The sequence below is a fragment of the Aptenodytes forsteri genome, unplaced genomic scaffold, assembly GCF_000699145.1.
Source record: "Aptenodytes forsteri isolate BGI_AS27 unplaced genomic scaffold, ASM69914v1 Scaffold154, whole genome shotgun sequence".
NCBI lineage: Eukaryota > Metazoa > Chordata > Aves > Sphenisciformes > Spheniscidae > Aptenodytes > Aptenodytes forsteri.
In genome coordinates this window covers 2,189,202-2,208,836 of record NW_008794083.1, presented here as the reverse complement: position 1 = coordinate 2,208,836, position 19,635 = coordinate 2,189,202, and the positions used below count along the sequence as shown (strand labels likewise).

Here is a 19,635-nt window from a genome sequence, read left to right as displayed (position 1 = left end):
ACTGAAACACAAGCACTAGTTTCATTTTGTTTTACAGGCACTTGTTCTAAGACCTACACAAGCTTTAATTTGTGTTACATATTCTACTCAATGTATGACTACATCTAAATAGAGGTAAGATTCACATTTTGAGTGTGTTTCTATGTGCAGAAGAAATCAGAGGTATAGTCTGCTTTATCATTCTGCAGATCACTTTGCGAGGGAATGACACTCTCCAGTGTGACACCACCATCAGGCTGTGATGCAAGAGTCTCCAGGAGCTAAGCCCTGTTTTAGCCTTGGGCAGCATTAAAACACCTCCTTTTTTTAAAAGAATCATTTCTATAGCAAATTTATATTATCCTCCTTCAGCTAGAAGCCTTTTGCACACTGTTTTTCAGAGGCAGTGCTTTCTCCCACAAGTACATGTCTGGGGAATCAAGCTACGTGTCCTTTCAAACTAAAACTCTAAAGCGGGGACAGTTATTATCAGAAAATAGCCAGGATACTCACTGAATAGTTATCTTTCTTATGTCAGAAGAAATCCATTTCACGCTTTGTCATCCTAATCCAAAGTTCACTGAAGCCTGGGGGTTTTCATTAATTTTGATGGGTTTCAGATCATTAAAAAAAAAACCCCAAAACAAAAACAAACCACAAAGTAGTACTTCACCACCTAGCTGACAGCCTCTAGGTGGGGATACTACTAAAGCTGAGCAAAGTAGAGCCCAGCTGAGGTCTTCACTCAGCTCTTTCCCACACCCTTTATGCATCTGAGAAGAATACTTCACAGCTTTAGAGTAAATCTGAAATTCCAACATAGCTCTCACCCAGTGGGATTTCTGTGAGAATGACTAGTGGTGGGTAGCTAAGGCAGCTTCAGCACTCTTTCCTCAGGTATCTTCATAAACACCATCTGGTGCAGCAGGACTGCACCCATGCTTGGTATCTCATCCTTGAAGAAATGACTGTTTTCATCTGCCGTGTTTAACGTCACACGTGCCTCCGGGGGATAACTTATTTGCATGGTGAAGACAGAAAAAGAGCACAGTTACCAGGCAGCTACCAGCAGTGGAGACCTCTGAGTAGCCTGAACAGAATGGTTGTGGGTGCCTGGAAAGAAGGGAGTTTTTTTGGCGAGGCAACAACACTGGACTAACTGATTAGAGGACTGAGGGAATTCTGTCATAAAACGGGAAAGTCTGATGGGTCAAAGGAGAATGGAAGAGGAGGGAGGAACACAATTGGGAAATTTATCCCTGAAACAAAGCAAACTGAAAGAGGGGCTGTTCCCTGGGCATTTGGAAGCAAAGACTGCTTCATGACTGACAAGAGCAGACTCTGAGAGAAAAGGCGATTAAAAAAACCCAAAGCATTGTTTGGAAAGAGGGTAGAAGACAATGGAGAAATATGTATAGAGAGATGGTTATGCAAAAATAAGGAGAGGGAAAAATAAAAGGATGTGAGAGGAGGAAGGACTTAGTTTGGACAGGGCACAACCTCGTTAGGTAAGCGGGCTGGTTGACCTAGAACATGCCTACTCTCAGGATCACATCTGACCCAGGGATATCTCAGACAGCAGTTAACTGAGCCAAGCTCTCTAGATTGGGAATTACATTGAACAGAAAAAGACATACTACTTCTTATATAAACAGCAACTTACTACATTCCCACAGAGACAAAAAAATCATATACTGTGTTTGTCTGAAGGCTTATGTTTCCCTTCAGCTGCTCCACATCTGAGGAACAGTAAAACATTTGGGAGAAAGAGTCATGTTGTTCTGCTGCGTTTGTACAGCATGAGCAGGTCATGCTCCAGGCTCAATTTCAAGCTACTACTACAGTCTGAAGAATAATTAAAAATGATGATAACTTTTTAGTTGCCTACAGTACTTACAGTTTTATTTTCTTTCTCTGCTGAACTGTAGTCATTCCCATTTAAATTCATGACAAAGATCAGGATATGCAGGACACACAGAGAAAATTATCGAATCCTTAAAAATCAAAGGGGGAACATAGTGTGCCTTCTGAGTTGTTCTCTCTAGTATCTTGAAAGGTCTGTAATTTGCTTCTCTCAAAAAATTTTGGGACGGCTCTTTCCTCTTCACAGTGCCTTCATACAATTTCCATTGCAGTCCCCTCAGATTGTGGCAGATCACATATTGTATTTCTGACACTGGCAAAAAAGTATGTATTATGTTAACACATATGTAATACAACGTTTTCTCTAAAATAAGTGGGAGTACACCATAAGAAGGCAGAACACTGACCTCTGCATGCTATAATTTAAACGGATGTTCAGGACTCAACTCTTGCAGTGAGGTGTCTACACTGATAAATGCCTACATTGTTTGTTGTTGTTGTTTTTTAGAAATAAAAAATATAGGCCTAGTCCTTCTTTCACTGAGACGAGTAGAGAGATTTTTACTTATTACAAAGTCAAGAGGAAAAATAATTCTCATGTCCTCATCACTGTTTGGCACTCATATTGCCAGTCTCAGTCACTACACAAAAAAATTACTAGATGTCAACACTTAACAGCTGCATGCTCTCACAGATGTGGCTTGCTGGCAGATCAGAGAAGACAGGTTTGTACTCATGCTGCCTATGTTGCATCTGCTATTTGAAGCAAAAAACAGGTCTTATTTCAGCTTGTTTCATTCTGTCCCCATGTTAAAGCCTCCTTGGTCATCTAGGCATGGATTTTGTCGCTGTTGGCCTCTGAGGAACATCTTGGCAGAGACAGTATGAGAACCAATTGAAACTAGCTGCCTAAACAGTTGTCAGCTTCTTGAAGGCCGTAAGGAAGTGGATGCTATGGCAGTCTTCAGGTGCAGACTCATTTACCCAAAAGTATTGTAATGGTGGAAAATATACAGTCTCCACCAAATTGTTCCTTGGAGATTTGAGGTTATATCTGAGAATCCAAAAGCCATAAAAATTGGTTTAATTTTTCCCCAGTTATGCAGGAAGGCCACTCAGAGCCATTAACTGGTGTTTTTCTTAGATGTGAGTGCACACATATACACACACGCACAGAGTAATATATGAAAAATTGATATGAAGCCCTAAAGTACTTTGAAGTCATGAAGATGGGGAGGAGGGGAGAAATATGGAAAGTGCTGCTTTGGCACAGATTCTTCCCTCTGTTGTTCAGGTGGAATCAAAGACGCTCTGGCGTGGTAGACTCTCCACACAGAATGGTCACAGTGTATGCAAGCCATTAGCTGTAGCAGAGCCATAAAAAAGCCTGTTAATACACTTCAGAGCAGATGTAGAGTTAAAAAAAACAAGCTGTCATTCATTTGAGAATCCACTGCTTTGCTCAAATGAGGAGAAAATTGTTTACATGAATCCAACTCCCACTGAAATCCAAGCCAAGTTTCCCACTGAATTCAACATCAGGACAACTAACGAACTTGTAAGAATTAACTACCTCTGTGCACAAGGGCCAAATGTAACACATCATGGATCTGAGAGAGTTCCCAAATGCCCGTCATGATTTTGTATATGTTTTTGATATTTCTTGCAGGCTTTTGTGGAAAAATAAATATTTGGTGTAAATAAATATAGCAGATTGTTTGCCTACTTTTGCTTTGACAGACACCTTTTTCCATGTCCTAGATATTCATGCTTCTATTATTTGGAAATTATTTCAGAGTATAATATCTGAGTTCTTACATTCAGGAGCTGTCTCTTGAAATTCAGGCTCAATTATTTTCTTTCTTTTAATTTTTGTTCTGTTGTTCCTGGCTAATCCCATTTGTGCTATTCTGAGACATCCACAGATAATTATCAGTACAGACTGCTCACTGTCAGAAGTGTGTAATGTAGAAATGGAGGAAGTCTTGAATGTTGGCTGGAGCCTTTTGTCCTTCCTGAAATAGTGTATCTTGCATAATATCTCCCCACTGAAACATTTGTCTTGGATCAAATAAACTAGCATAGGAAGGCAATCTTTGATCAAAAACATGTAAGGGAGTATAGGTTTTTGCAGTGGGTCACAAACCAGCTTTTTTGTGCCCTCCAGCAACAGATATTTTTGACTTTGATTTAGACAGCTGTTTGACATCTTCAGATATGAAACTGTCTGGGATTCTCATTCCTGTTCTTGGTGATTCAGCTTTTTCCTTTGCAACATCTATTTGTGAACAACTGCTACTAATAGACTCATTAGAAAGAAAGCTGTGTTTGTTACATGCTGCAGCATCCCAATTGTTAGATCTTACTGCTGACTGAATAGTAGAGAAGAGAGAGACGTGTGCTTGCTCCAAAAGTGATGGCTACTTTTGCTGCTCATTTTTAATATTTGTAAGGGATGAGAACAATTCTGATACCTGAAAAGAATATAGGAAATTTTTCACATTAATGGCACATAAATTCTATGGATGACTAGTAAGTTTTCTTTGATTAATGTTATTATTATTACTTAATTTTTTTAAAGACTAGAAGTTTTGATAAAAGTCACGGTTTAGTAGCCATTGATCTTCATACAATACAAACAAATCATCCTTGCCACAAAAATCTTACAATCTAAACATAGTATCAACTAATCATAGTGATTACTATCAATATAGCAATGTATCAATGATAGTAATCAAGGGCTAGGTATGAAGATAAAAGCAAGATGATCACATAAGAGATGATGAACCATGTTCCCAGCACTCCACAATAATGACAGAATACATTCCCTTTGGACTGATTTGTAACACTGTGCAAATCTTTTACAATGTTTATAACAGACTGTAGATGTGAACTGCTCCATGAAAAAAATCTCTAATTTTCTACATCATGCCCTGATTAATAAAATTGTCCAAAACTAGTTTAAAAATGTAATTTGTCTGGAACAATGTGTAAGGATACATGTATAAAACAGATCATTAGAGGGAGAAAGTGAACCTAAGGAAGCTGTTAACATTGTGTATACCTCTGCTTAGCTTATGTTCAGCACCCAGTGCCGGCCAATCTCTTACTAGGAAGTTCTGAAGACAATGCACCAAACCATGAGAAGGATGTGCTATTTGTTTGCTGTCCTATACTATTAAGTACTGGATCCAAATATTATGCATTAAAAATAATTTTATTTTACTGAAAACTCATGAGAAACTGACCATTTCTATATAGATGTGAGCAGCATTGCTTAGACTAGAAATTAGTCCAGGCAGAATGCCTGTTGTTGGGATTGCAGTGGCTCGTAGGTTTATTCAGAGTACTCAAAGTTTATGAAAGAAAGCAAGTGAGCTGTTTTCATTAAGTTAAATGACTATTTAAGGCCACACAATCCAAGGGACAAAGCAGAATCAGATACCTGCCTCTTACTGATCTTCTGACCAAGTGTACTGGTACATACAGCACCACTGAGAAACAAAATCATCTTTCGATTTATGCCATGAAGATAAGGCAAATACTTATTTTTTTCAGAATAGGGGCAAATGATAGTAACTGAAATTCTATGCTCATAAATACTGAACTTCAAATGTTGAACTGCTATAAATTCTGGTAGCAATTCTTTTTTACAATTTTTACAATTTTTTACAATTACAAAAACTCAGTACAAACGTATTTGTGAGTCTAGAATCTTTGCACTCTGACAGTTCCACTATACATACCAAAGAGGACTTCGAACAAATAAAAATTTGGTACTGTAGAGCTACCTAGCCAATCGGTCCATAAAAAAATGAAGATAAAAGAAAGTAGATGACACAGAAAACCTATAAATTGCTTTTACACTGTTATAATACTCACTTTCAAACAAGAGAGAATGGCTGTTTCTTCTGCTTTGCATCTTCTGGCAGTATATCTTTCCCATTTTGATCCATTGTGCCTTCACTGTGCTGAAAAAAGAAAAGCAATTTTAATTAGTAACTAAAAGATGTGAAAATCATAGAGAAACAGGATTAAAAGGAGAAAAGATGAACAGGAAAAATACAAATGCCCAAGAGGGAGTCAATCCCTTATACCCCAGTGTATATGGGATATATATCTATATCTATATCTATATATATCTATCTATCTCACCCCTGGTGAGCTAACCATGGTGCTTCTGTATTATGCATCACAGTACTTTGCCCACCAGAGTTTAAAACCTTCTCAGAGATGGCAGGATTTCTCACTTTCCTTTTGAGATGATTCCCAGGCCAATAGATTTCAGCAGCAAGCTCATCCTAAAATACTAAATTTTCCTTACTTAGCATCATTCTTTTTTCCCCTGGTTTCCCTTTTCCTGCCATAGGCAAATCCCCTGCTTGCTTGCTGCCTACACATCCTGGTGGACCAGCATTTTTCTCTCCTTTGCTTACATTTTGCCAAGGCACACCAGTGCCTTCTAATCTCACTTCGTGGGTTTCCCTAGCAGCCTTCCCACTGTTGCTACGCTTTCCCCCGATTTCAACTTCCACACCCCAGGAAGGCAGAGGGGAGCAGAGGAGACCCCCAAGGGGCTCCTGCTCGGGGGATGCCCACGGGTTGTCGATGTCTTGGTGACAACCGAGGCCCACCCGGCTCGCCATGGGCCCTGCCCTCGGTAGGCCCCGCCACGTGCTGCACACAAACCACCACGCTCCCAGCAAGGTGAATCTCATTAGGGAAGGAGGAAAACGAGGGCTGCACGAAACACCCGCTGGTCCCTCACCCTGGCACCTGTGAGGGAGCTGCCGCAGGGAATGCCCACGGCCACCTCCCTGCCCTCAGCAGCCTCACTGAGGGGGGTGGGGCAGCTGAGCGTGGAGGACACAATTGGTGTGCTCGGTGGGTGGGGCGGGGCCAGAGCTTGAGGTAGCCAATAGCGGCTCAGGACACTGTGTTTCAGGGAGTGCCAGAGGGTGCTGAGGAGCCATGGGGCAGAGGCAGCCGGGGGTGGGGAACATGGCTGCCACCAGTGGGGCCTTGGCTGCCCCGCGCCTTGTTTTCTCTGTTTGGGTCCCCAGCAGGAGGGAAGGGAGAGGCTTGGTCCTTCCCTCGCACCCAAAAGGGAGGGGAAAGCCCACATGGTGGGACTGGAGTCCCTAGCTCTGGTTTAGCAGGTATAGCTGGAGGGGAAGGCTCGTGTCAGTCACAGGGTAACTCTTGGGGCCTCTGGGCCATGAAAACGAGTGTCAGTAAATGGCAGCTCAGGTTGGCACAAAGACAGATACAATACTTAATGATTTCAACAGAAATTTTATATTTATTTGGCTAAATATTTTATTAAATATTTTACTTCGGGTAAAAAATAATTTCTGGTTTTCTGCCTATTTTCACTCTCCTCTCACCTCCTGTCCAAAAGGCCAGTTGCTGGAATTATAAGTACCATGGTCTGTGGCGGACTTGCTTTAAACAGCAGGTGACTACGAGGGGAGCTTGTCGAGCAGGCAGGGCCGGAGGTATCAAGCAGAGCAGAAACAAAGCCACAGCCTTCACAGTGCACCAAAGCATCCCCCGTGCAAAACTCAGTGCTGGCGGGTTCCCACCAGAGTGCTGTTTTCCAGGAAATATTTTTCCAATTCATAATAAACCAAGGATTCCATTTTTAGAACTGCACGCATGCAAAAGCCTCTTTATTGAGACATATGGGCCTAATTATAATGCAAGGCTGCTTTAACCAGTTTAAGTACAGCCCTGGCAGCACAAATTTCAGTAAGACGCAGGATGGCAAATGTGTAGATCTAACGTGAATAGTTTTCTTTGAAAGCATCCAAACCTGGAGTTCAAAGCCATTTTTCTGAGTCTTTTTATACTGCTTCACAGTTCCTCAGTGGGCCATGTCCATCAAATGGGAATGGCAAAGATCCATGTTACATGTTTAACAGGCTTTTGGTTTAAGGGTTGCAAGAGCATTTTAATGTTCTAAATTATTTATAGAAACCAGAGGTTCTTCATGAAAAGAATATTGTCGGAGGCAACTTACAATATCCTTGCAGTGGGTATTTCAGGCTCGCTAAGACATGGGCAGATGATCTCTAATTCTTCTTGATAGGGTAGTTTAAGTAAACTACACTCGCTATATAACTATTTATCACTTTGCTGGGGTTTTCCCACATTTCAGCAAGAGTAAACAGGTTCCTTTCATGGAGCAACTAAGTGCACAGTGCAACACATTAACATAAACTCATCCTCAACAGTTGAGGCTCAGGCACTTGTTTCACAAATCTGCCATAGGAGTGGCAGCCTCAACCAGAGGGGACAAGTACACAGGAACTTCCTAAAACCACTTCAGCAAGATTTGGCAGTGTTTGTTTGGCTGAATCTCAGTTCGTAGCTCAAACAGTAAAGGCAGAAATTCAGAAGATGTATCTCAAGGAGAAGTAATACAATTTCTTTTCTCAACAGAGTTTCCAAACAGTAGTTTTACATTATCACTTTTTATACTCAAGTATTGGATTTTCTGTTTATTTATTTGGGGGGAGTATTCATTAGATATTCACTAGAAGTAAACATTGACTGTACACTTCAGCTAGCTCTCATTTGCAAACGGAGGACCGCACTCTGCAAATCTCTTGTGAAAATGGAGGTTGACAGGAGGGACTGGCTCCCGTTCCCTACCACCCACGTGCTTCATAAGATCCCACAACATTACGTTCATTAGCACCTTGCCTTTTCTTCTTATTTGAATACTTGCTTGCATTTAAGCTTCTCATGTGAAACAAGCACAAGGAAGGAAATAATATAGTTAACAGCAAAGCAATCTAATTTAAACACAGTTTTGCCACACTCCATACAACTATTTAGTATTTAATCAGAAGGACTGCTGTGATTAGGAATGAAAGGCCTATGTGAATGACTCACCGTGAACAAATTAAAGACTAAAACACATGGTTGAATAAGGAAGTGGCTGGCTGCAAATCCTCTGTATGAATTGAATTCTGCTGCTCAGGTTATTTCAAATTTTTGGAGGCTGTCTCGTTTCATCAGCTAGTAAGGAGAACTTATTCCTGCTGTCTGGACTTAGCTTCAGTAAGCCACAGAAGGAATTTTTCATTAAAAACACGTGCAATAAAATCATTATGCAATCAATAAAAAACCCAGATAAGTAAGGTGTAGGGGATGAGAGTATTTCTGTTGTGAATGGAGACTATACTGTTTTGCGAGATTCTTTGTCCCTCTGGACTGTACCATCCCAGCAAGGAACTTCTGTTACCCTAGAGGTCAAACTAACCGTCAGAAACAAATCTGCAATAATTTGGAGCTGGACATGACATTAGTGAGGTACATTAGCACACTACTAGCAAGGGGAGGAATGATGGAAAAAAACAATGCTTCAATACCCAAAGCCAGTCAGCAAGCTATGCTCTGCTCCTCTTTGCATCAGGAGCTCTGAAGTGATTTGGCATTTTGCATTTCTGCAGTCATCTGCCATCCTTCAGGAACAGGTAAAAGGCACAGGAGAGAATACAAGAAGGACAAACAGCAGAGCTGAACAACAGTTTTCACCAGTATAAGCAAAAGTACTCCGCTATTCAGGAAATGCAGTAGGAAGCTTAGAACACGGGTACTGGGAAAGAGGTGAGTCGCCTTTTGAAACGCGTGGACTGGAAACTTGCTGCCACCCAGTGTCAGCAGGTGTCTGTTCCCACGAACGAGCATTTCGAGCCGCGTCTACGAGGAGAAGCAGGGGTTAGGACCCTGCCCCTAGACAGAGAGGGTAATTCTTCAAGTACTCTTTTGAGGTCTTTTGGGACGAACACAGAGGTGCACACTCTGCCACATTAGACAACCATGGAATTCTTCTGTCAGAAGAGACTGCAAAATTTTAGCATCATAAAAAAATTATCTAATAAACAGCCAGGCAGCCAGTGTAAGCACAGCAGTGGTATAGTTGGAGAATTTTTCCACTAGTGAAGGCACCAATTTAAATAAATGGGGAGAATAATAATTACAATAAAAAACCCCAAACAATAGAAGCAACCTATGGCAGATAGGATTTAACTCAAAAAAAAAAAAAGTATGTTTCCTCAACATTAATTTTCACAGTCCCATTACCTGCATCTTATTTTTTATTTTGGAGTTCAAATTCATTTTGTCCTGTCACCTGTTGTCAGGATGACTTGCATATTGAACTGTTCAACATTTTCCTAAACAAGTTTTCTTCTTGAGCTATTCAAAGAGAGCTATAAAAAGGGGTGGATCAGGAATACTGACTTGCTGGTGCAAGCAAGTGGCTTTTTTACAAGTTCATTAAGAACTCCAACAGAAAGGTAACTGTTGCATTTCCAGGCTCCTGAGGGTATGAAGGATTTGGTTCTCTCTCTCCAGCATCATGAATATGCAACTGTATCAACAATCTCCAGCATTTTTCCAAAATACATTACTCCACTCTCTATCATTCAGAATCTTCACATAACAGGAAAAGGAAACTTAGCTTTAGAGGTGGAAAGATGGTATGTAAGAGGAAACCCAAAACATGTCATAAACATAGTATACTATGGCATATCAGTGCCACTATACAGCACTGAAGTGGAATGGCCAGGAGTGCCCATTAACTCTCGCCCTCAAATTGCCTAGCCAATTAAAAACCTTTTATGTCAACAGTTACTTTGGTCGAAATCATTATCCTGCATTAGAGCATGCCACAGTGACTTTTTAGCATGTAGAAGCTTTCAAAATAAGCATCTTGCCTGTTAGAATTTTTACCCTGAGAGCGGTGTGTTGGGAAGTTTAATACAAGTCTATGCATTAACAGCCCACCCTTCTGGTATGTGTAAATACCTTTCTGTATATAGTTAATTTATTTTTTTTTCCATATGTTTCTATGCTATTCCAATGCTGTTAATACGTGAAAATGTTCAGTATTTCTGAGAAACATTAACTCAGGTAACAGTAATATTGTATCTACTTTGTAATCCCAGCATACAAGCCTATTCTCCCCCCCACCCCCCCGTGCTTGTTTATTATTGTAAACAGAATCAGTCAAGGCAGGAATATTTCATGTTTACCAACAGGCAATATTTATTATTATAACTGAGAACTCTACAAACAGTATTGCACAAAATTATAATCGACCAATCAACAAAACCATGTTCCTACATAACTGTAAATAGCACTTTAACAGAAGTTCAACACATTGTGCGTTAGGTGTCTTAGTAAAGTGACAATTTAGAGGATTATTTCATGGGAGTATGAAAGTGCAAACTTTCATTCAAGGCATATACACAAAACACATGAAAAGGACTGCTATATGTGCCACAAGTCTAAAAAAAACCCAAACCAACCCCCCCACCCCAATCCACACCAAAACAAGTTAAATTAGTAAGTTCTAGCACTCTTAGCAACCACCAGTGCTACCACATTCAAACTCTTATCCTCTAGCAAGAAGCAGAGAAATGCAATCTGAAGAAATGCCCTTAGCTTGGAGTTTTAGACATATTAATGCAGCTATATCACATTAACTGCATTTTTTTGTTTGGCAAGACTGAAAGACTTACGGCACTATAAATGCACCCAGACAGTGTATTACCAGTAATTCCTGAATTACTATATAAAGTAACTGTGTACAACAGCTGACTGTCGAAGGAAATAGTGTTTTTACATCAGAAGTTGAAATAGCATACAACCAAAATTCAAGTATTTAATATTAAACTATAGGTGTGGAAATTCTGACCTTCTGTTCCTGTGCACTACATAAAACAGATCAAGAATTATTCTGTTTTTTTATTTTTATTCTTCCCTCTACATCTTTTCCCAAGCCATTTGGGAAAAGCTGTAGAGGGAAGAATAAAAATGTAGGTACAATCCTATGTCTTCAGCACATTACTATTCCAAAGTTATTGTCAGGCACGTGGGTACAACAACTGTGCAGATCAACACGACCTCGGGATTTTCAACATGCAGCCTTAATGTTCCCAGTTCACTCCCATCTCAACAACTACTTCCCCTTGACTGCAAAATCCCAGTCCCTGTTGTCCCCTACTTTTTTTCTGCACCCTTTTCACCAGCTGTTCTGATCAGCTGCCCAGGCAGACATATTACCTTCTCTTCGACACAAGTGAGCAGCTTAGCCGCACAACGTCATCTTTGGACAATCGGGGAAACATGGAGATAAAAGGATGGAACAGTACTTTTCTCATACCAGCTTTTGGGAAGGCCTGGAGAGACATTTACACTGCTGCCTGAGCATGAGCAAAGAAGTGCTGAAGACTTTATAAGCTTCAAAAACACTGGCTTACAGAAACAAAATTCTGCTTAGGTGAAAGTAAGTTTAAATTCCAAAGACAAAACGGCCTCCTATAAACATAATATCTTAATTACTGTCTAGAGTAACTTAAAACAATTATGACATACTAGATTTTTTTAAATTATAAATGCTTTTTGTCCTGTTACCAAATTAACCTCAAGACAGGAGCTAAATAGAAGTTACTGTAAGCTTTGGTGAAAAACCCTAGTGCCTACAGAGTTACAAACCAGAGCTCAAGCTGTAACAAAATTAGTAGCAGACATGACTACAAAAAAACCCAGTAATGAAAAGTGTTAAGATTTCTCTCTCAAAAAAGTGTTCATAGGTTTTGGTGCACAGACAGCACGTTCTGTGAACATGGGGAAATCAGAATATACAGGGAGTTTTACCAATTTTGCAATTTAAGCCAAGAAAGATAAACAGAAATGCAAGAAACAAGGCCTGTGTGTATCCTGCTTTAGTACTCCAGTGCCTGAATATATTTCGTCTTCTCGAAAATGACTTTCTAAGTACAGCAGAGACTGTGCCTTCAACAAGGAAAGGAACAGAATTAAAATTGGGTTAGCCCATTTTAAAGTATTTCTACAAGCCGTGCTATGGTAGCCACTATACTCATACATGAGCTTCTTTTTGGACTTCCCTAGATTTATGGGAAAATAAACCACCAGAAAATCCATACATAAAAAGATGAAAGCACCAGAAAAAACTACAATAGCAAAGCAAGCATCTACATAATCATAGTGAACTCTGAAGCTGAGGACTGTGTGCCTGTGTATATAAATCTTTATAAACAAACACCTCTAAATGGTTGGGTTGTTTTTTGTTTTTTTTTTTTTTCTCCCTCTTTTCCCCAAATCAAAGCAGAACACATAGGAAATATATTCTTCCAAACAGGTTTTGGATGGGAAAGTTGAGTAGAGTGGACAAAGAAAATGACAAAGGAAAAGAACAGTGAGATTTTATTTCCTTGGCATGTGAAAGTACAGATATGTTACTACAGCACTTCTTACCTTTTGGATCCCAACTCATCAGAAATTACAGCATAACTACATCAGCGGTGGAATTTAACACAAAATCTACATTTTCAAAATGATTTAACTTTATTTTTCTTAATGGTATCCACACTTTACGCAGCCTACGAACCTGAAGAAAATGCATATGCTTCCAAAAGCCATAATAGTAAGTGTTTTGTGGTGTTCAAAGCCAAAGTAGTCCTGAGATTTCAGATGTTAAAGCTTTCTCCACAGCCACATGTTCCTTTGATGTTTGGATTATTGAAGACAAATTCACTGGACAGTTTGTCTTCTACATAGTCCATTTCAGTTCCTAGAAGTGTCAGCTGTGCCTTCTTCTCAATAAACACTCTAACCCCTTGAAGACAACAAAGAAAAAAATTACATACAGCAAAATCATCATTCACTTTAAAATTATCTTTTGACCAGTGATAAAAAATGGAAGCTAAATACGAAGACTACCAGTATAACTTGGTTTCCCTGGCCTAACATGGGGCACCTTCATCGCTGTTTTCACTCTACCTATAAAACTCTAGCAACAGTCTAGCACTGTTATTTGTGTGCGCACATGAATGTATGTATTTTGAGGGGGGGACTTAAAAACATGATACCCAGGGAAATAAGCTGTACAACTTGGGAACAAATCTCAGCTTGTCATTACAGTCAGTAACCCATTTCCTACCATTCTTAAAGTCTGTGCATCCAACAAGATGCCCAAAAACCTTGAAAAACCAAACGTTCCTCTCTCAAAATGATTATTTTTTGCTCTGCCAAACTATTAGGTCTACATTAACTATTAGCAATATTGAATCCTATAATAAGGCAAATGTGTGAACTTTCAAAGATATCACAACCTTTAAGGATTAAGCATTAGTACTTCATCTAAGGAACTAGAAAGAAGCTCCCTTTTCTAAAGTATACAAAGTATCTAACCCTCTGGAAAGTTACTGAACTTTAAAACTGCAAATCTGACATAAAGGTGCGAGTGGACTGCTTTAGCTGTCCACAGACTAGGAAATAATAAAAATAACAATGTAAAATTGTTATCAGTAAACCGCAACAAGAACTCATTAAGTTACATGAGAGATTGCTGGAAAGCTGTTTCATCATAGTAGACATTGAGACAAAACATATTACTAACACAATTCAAGTCTGTGGGCAACTGAGTTAAATCTACACATTTCTGGGGTCAATTTGGACAGTAACTGACAGCGAAGGCTAAACCTAATGAAAGAGTTTATGGACGTGATCCCTGAAGCAGTCACTTACTACCTAAAAGCCAGAAAATTTGTGCTGGGATCCAAAGCCACCAGCTCACTGAGCACAGAGCTATATAAGAGTCAGAGTCTTCACTGGAAATCCGTCTAGAAGCAACCAAAACAAAACAGAAAGCACACAGGCACACCTGAAATGCTGTCTGGCTTTGGAACTTAAGGTCTCTGACCTGACTGAGGGAAACTGCTTTTATCTTCCTTAAGATCCAAACCAGGAAATGCCTCCTGAAAAATGTTATTTTCAGCCCTGTAAAGCTAGAGCAGCTCTGAGTCAAGCAGAAGAGGTTAACTCCAGAAGCGAGCTGAATTTGAATTCAAAAGGCACCTGCAGAATTAGGTAGCAGTCCCTATCTCACATACTCTGGTTCAATTTAATCATTTGCTGAAGTTCCAACTAACTCTCTGTTTAAGAGAATAAAATTTATGAGTTGGTCACAGGTATTTCGAACACAGCTGGAAGATGGGCTCTGCCTAGCAGCATAGCTTCTGTAAGAAAATAATTGTGATATCCCACTTATACTCAAATCTCTTACTTTGCCACCAAATTAAAAGTAATATTCGTGAACATAATATAACCGAGTTCAGTAATGCCTAAAAAAACCCAAAGCCACCCCCACAAAAGGAATTTTAGGAACTTTTAGAAAAAGAACAGAAACCAAAACAAACACTATTATGCTTCTGTAAAAATCCGTACTTAACAAAAAGACTACTGACAGAAATTTTTATAAAAACTGGAAAAATGTATAGAACTGTGCTGGTTTTGGCTGGGGTAGAGTTAATTCTCTTCATAGTAGCTAGTATGTGGCTGTGTTTTGGATTTGTGCTGGAAACAGTGTTGATAACACAGGGATGTTTTCGTTACTGCTGAGCAGTGCTTACACAGAGTCAAGGCCTTTTCTGCCTCTCGCACCACCCCACCAGCGAGTAGGCTGGGGGTGCACAAGAAGCTGGGAGGGGGCACAGCCGGGACAGCTGACCCCAACTGGCCAAAGGGATATTCCACACCGTATGACATCATGCTCAGCATATAAAGCTGGGGGAAGGAGAAGGAAGGGGAGGACGTTTGGAGTGATGGCGTTTGTCTTCCCAAGTAACCGTTACGCATGATGGAGCCCTGCTTTCCTGGAGATGGCTGAGCACCTGCCTGCCGATGGGAAGTGGTGAATGAATTCCTTGTTTTGCTTTGCTTGTGTGAGCAGCTTTTGCTTTACCTGTTCGACTGTCTTTATGTCAGCCCACGAGTTTTCTCACTTTTACCCTTCTGATTCTCCCCCCCATCCCATGGTGGGAGAGTGAGTGAGCAGTTGTGTGGTGCTTAGCTGCCAGCTGGGGTTAAACCGCAACAGGAAGTTTAGCAATAGACCTATCATAGGATGCTCAATGAAATTATCAGGCAGCAAGCTTAAATACCAGCATATGAAAACAATTTTTAAAATACTCTTAAATTAAAATCATAGAAACCGTTGTTACAAAGCAATGTAAAGGTCAAAAACATAAAGAGGTTAAAAACAAATTACAAGTCAATGAAGAATAAGACTAGTTAGAGAAGATAACTGGGAAAATCCCTTGCAAATAAAATCTTTACTTTGCCAAGCCTTGGTTTAGGTATGCTGGTAAAGTATTTCTTTATATATGCATTGTTCTATGTTTTTCTCTAAATATCTGCTATTAGCCACCTCCAAAGATAGGAATGATGGACTAGACTATTCTGGTGGAGTAGTCTCTGATGCAGAGACTGCAAAGCTGCAGATTTTAACTAACTGGTTACTTCAAAACAGAAACGAAGGTGACAACAATTCCCATAACAGAACAGTAAGACCTCTTGCTGTAACTCGTTACTTCAGGTAAGTTCTAACCTGTATTTTGGCAAACCTGTAATAAGTTATTCTTCCCCACCACCACAGAAGTTTGCTCTGCTGCATCAGAAACTCACCGTCTTGAACTACTTCTTCATCAGAGTCTCCTTTCGATTTTGTATACTCTAACGTGTAAGAAAGTCCATTGCACCCTCTCGTACGAACACCTACTTTCACACCTACCTAAAAAAAACAAACAAAAAACCAACCCCACATTCGTGACTTTTTTAAAAGCTATTCTGGAACACCAAGATAAAAAGTATGCAGAACAACAAAATGCTGACATTTATTATTCTCCACTGCCTCAAAGCAGAAGTGAATTAGCTTAATGGATTAAGAAGTAAAAATTTTTTCCTTTTACAAAATTGACTGCTAAGGCAAAAGCAAACATTAGGTGTTCACTACTGTGGATCAAGCCCTAAAATAGGTTCAAGTTTTGAAGTAATAAACTGTTGGCACTCCTGTAGGTGCCTGGTCTCATAAAGACAGTAAAATTTCAAAGACGGATATTTTTGTGACTTCAAATTAAAGTTTACTCAGATGCTAATTCAAGCACTGTGTTAAGATTATTGACAGTAACACAATTATGAAGCTGTGAGGCCAAGACAAGGGCAGCTACTAGATTTTCACAGTACTCTTGTAATGACACCATCAGAAAACTTACTTCAAACCAAAGTTTTGAAAAATGTACTTTGATTTCTTCATTACCTCTATTGCCAGTCTCACTTAAAAAGCAATCCCCTCCTTAAATCAAGTATGTCTATTTGCTTACTTTTTAATCGACCCTAAAAGCCAACCTGGTCATCATGTTTGTAACATTCACACTATCCAAAAAGTCTGGCAAAAAGAGCATCTGTGTAAGTAAAGAACTGAGAAAAGGTTTTAAAGAAACAGAAAACTATTTATGCACAACAATCTTTCAAAAGTATCTGTGCAATGTACCAATGCTTCATAATTGAAGAGGAAAATTATACTATTTCCGTAATCACTGTTACGATGAAAATGTATCAAAACATATCACTTGTCATCAAGTGGGATCTCAGACAAACAGCACTTGATCTTTTCAGACTAAATACCTTTCTTTACAGGAACTGCTAGAAATAATGGGCTGGAAAACGCAAACACCATTTATAGCAAGGAGATGACTGACCAGCTAAGCTGTAGCCTTAGGGCTTCCTTAGGGTGGTTTAAAACATTAGAACAAAGAGTCTAGTTAGTTGCAGATGTGCAGGAAGAAAAAGAAACAATGGGCCTTGTATGAAAGTTAAAAAGGAAGTATTCTTCTTGAAATAATACTTACTATAAAGAAGAAAATCTAATGCTTGTTTTTATAATGGTTAGAAAGCAAGACTCTGGGTGTTTTTCCCCAAGAAGAAAAGATGACAAGCTCAATCCGTTACTTGAAGAAATGCTGGTTACTTAAACTCTGGGCTCTGGGTGTTTTTCCCCAAGAAGAAAAGACTCAATCAGTTACTTGAAAGAAATGCTGGTTACTTAATGAAATACATTGTCTGGCAAGTTTCCTAAGAATTAGATGTTCTCCAACGGGTATGAATCTAACTTTATTATTATATACCTCGCAATGAGAATTCCTACAAGAACTTTATTAATAACGTCTTAGTATCAACAGTTGAATATCTCTTTCCCTACCAGAAGTCACCACTATGCCATACTAAAAGACTTCATTAAAATATAGCTAAAAAAATATCCTGAAACTTTATTTTTTTTCAGTTTTATCCGTCTCAAAAGTAACTGTACAGTGAAATGTCATTACAGTCAGTTATTTCCTGCATTTCATTTTATAAAGAAACGAAGCTAGATATATAAACAAGCTTACGCATTCCCCTCCAAAAAAAGATGCCAACATCTCTAATAAACACCTCAGTGTTTATTTAAAACTTCTAAGTTAGCCAGAAATGCTTTGCAATCATAAGCTGTGCTAATACCTTAGCGCAATCTACGGGTTGGCCCTGTTTATACTTACATGCTCAGGTTTATCTTTAAGAAGCTGTTTTATCTTCTGAACAGCTGATGGGGTCTGAAAAACAAAAACATATACATCAATTTGAAATGGCTTTTTTTGGTTATTTGCAGTGAGTGCTTGCACATATTAAAGTGTGCAATGTACTTAGTTGTACTATAAAAAATTTCTATTCCAATTCTGTGCACTCAAGTTTTCTTAGTTTACATTTGTCTCCTATCTGCGAAGCCCACCTTCAGCATCAGCCACCTGTCAGTATTGACTAGCCTGTGTTCTACTTGAAACTGATGTCTGATCTGAAGATACGCACTCTGCTGTAAAACAGACGATTGCTGTATCTAATCCACGCAGAACACAATACCTCTTCACTCCCCTCCTCACCCACACCGCCAGCAAACACATAGCTCAAGAACTTCAGTCCTTAATACTAGGGTGTCTGGTTTTTTGTTTTTTCTCCTCCCTCCTCCCCCCCAAATCACTACCACAATCGAACTAAGTAGTTCCGCTCTTGTGCAACTTTTGTCACATACACATTACAGACAAAAATCAATTAGGCACAGAAGTGTTTATGGCCTACTTCTCTCTTCCTACTAACCTAGAGGGGAACTGTGACTTTACAGCAGATAAATTCACTGTTCATGCAGATCTAGTTGTTGCAGAAATACAAGATAACAACACAAACATATGAATTTCCATTACACGCTTACAACTTTCTAAGACTCTGAGAAAAGGAAAAGCATTAGTAACACGAAGCTCTTACCATCAGCAGACTTAAACACGCAAAGCAAACTACAAGTTAGACTTACAGCAGAAAACCTTTTCTAATAACCGCTATTGATCTTCATTTGTTACAGAATCACTGCTGAACAGGAATTACCTGCTCTGACAAATGCCTGAACTATACGCACTCAATCTGCCCCTGTTCCTGCAGGGAACTGACCGTACTTTCCTCTGCAGTAATCCCTCTCAACGGTACAGCCTCCCCAGTACTGCCGCTAGTAGCAAACGCACTTCTTCAATTAACAAAAGGATACAAAGCCTCCTCGGAAACAACCTACCCGTCACCTTCTGCAGATAACACTTTTTTTTTTTTTTTTAAAATAAATACATTTCGTCGGGTGACTGTGCAAAAAGGCCCCCCTCACGAAGGGACGGCACTGATGTTCCCCCTTCTCCCGCTGCCGGCCCTCCGCGGCCCTGCTGTCTGCAGAGGTTGCCTGCACACGCAGCAGAGGGGCGCGGGCCCTCCTCCCCAGCGGGACCAGCGAGGAGCAGCAGCTCCCCCCCAGTAAACTCAGGAGGGGGAGACCCCTTCAGCCTCCCCGCAGCCCTTTCCTACCGAGCAAAGCCCAGCCGCAGCGCACAGCTGGCAACCCAAGGGTCA

At 39.8% G+C, this 19,635-nt stretch overlaps 1 protein-coding gene across 1 annotated transcript in view; it reads right to left on the bottom strand.

Annotated features, from left to right (window-relative positions):
• Nucleotides 1-11,065: 11,065 nt before the first annotated feature.
• Nucleotides 11,066-19,635, bottom strand: part of ISCA1 (iron-sulfur cluster assembly 1) — a 10,652-nt gene continuing 2,082 nt past the window's right edge. Inside the window, exons 3-5 of the mRNA XM_019470359.1 lie at nt 18,255-18,370; nt 16,348-16,453; nt 11,066-13,498 (exon numbers count right to left, since the gene is read on the bottom strand). Of these exons, the coding sequence (XP_019325904.1) occupies nt 13,350-13,498; nt 16,348-16,453; nt 18,255-18,370 (371 nt within the window). The 3' untranslated portion in view covers nt 11,066-13,349. The remainder of the gene's footprint in view (nt 13,499-16,347; nt 16,454-18,254; nt 18,371-19,635) is intronic.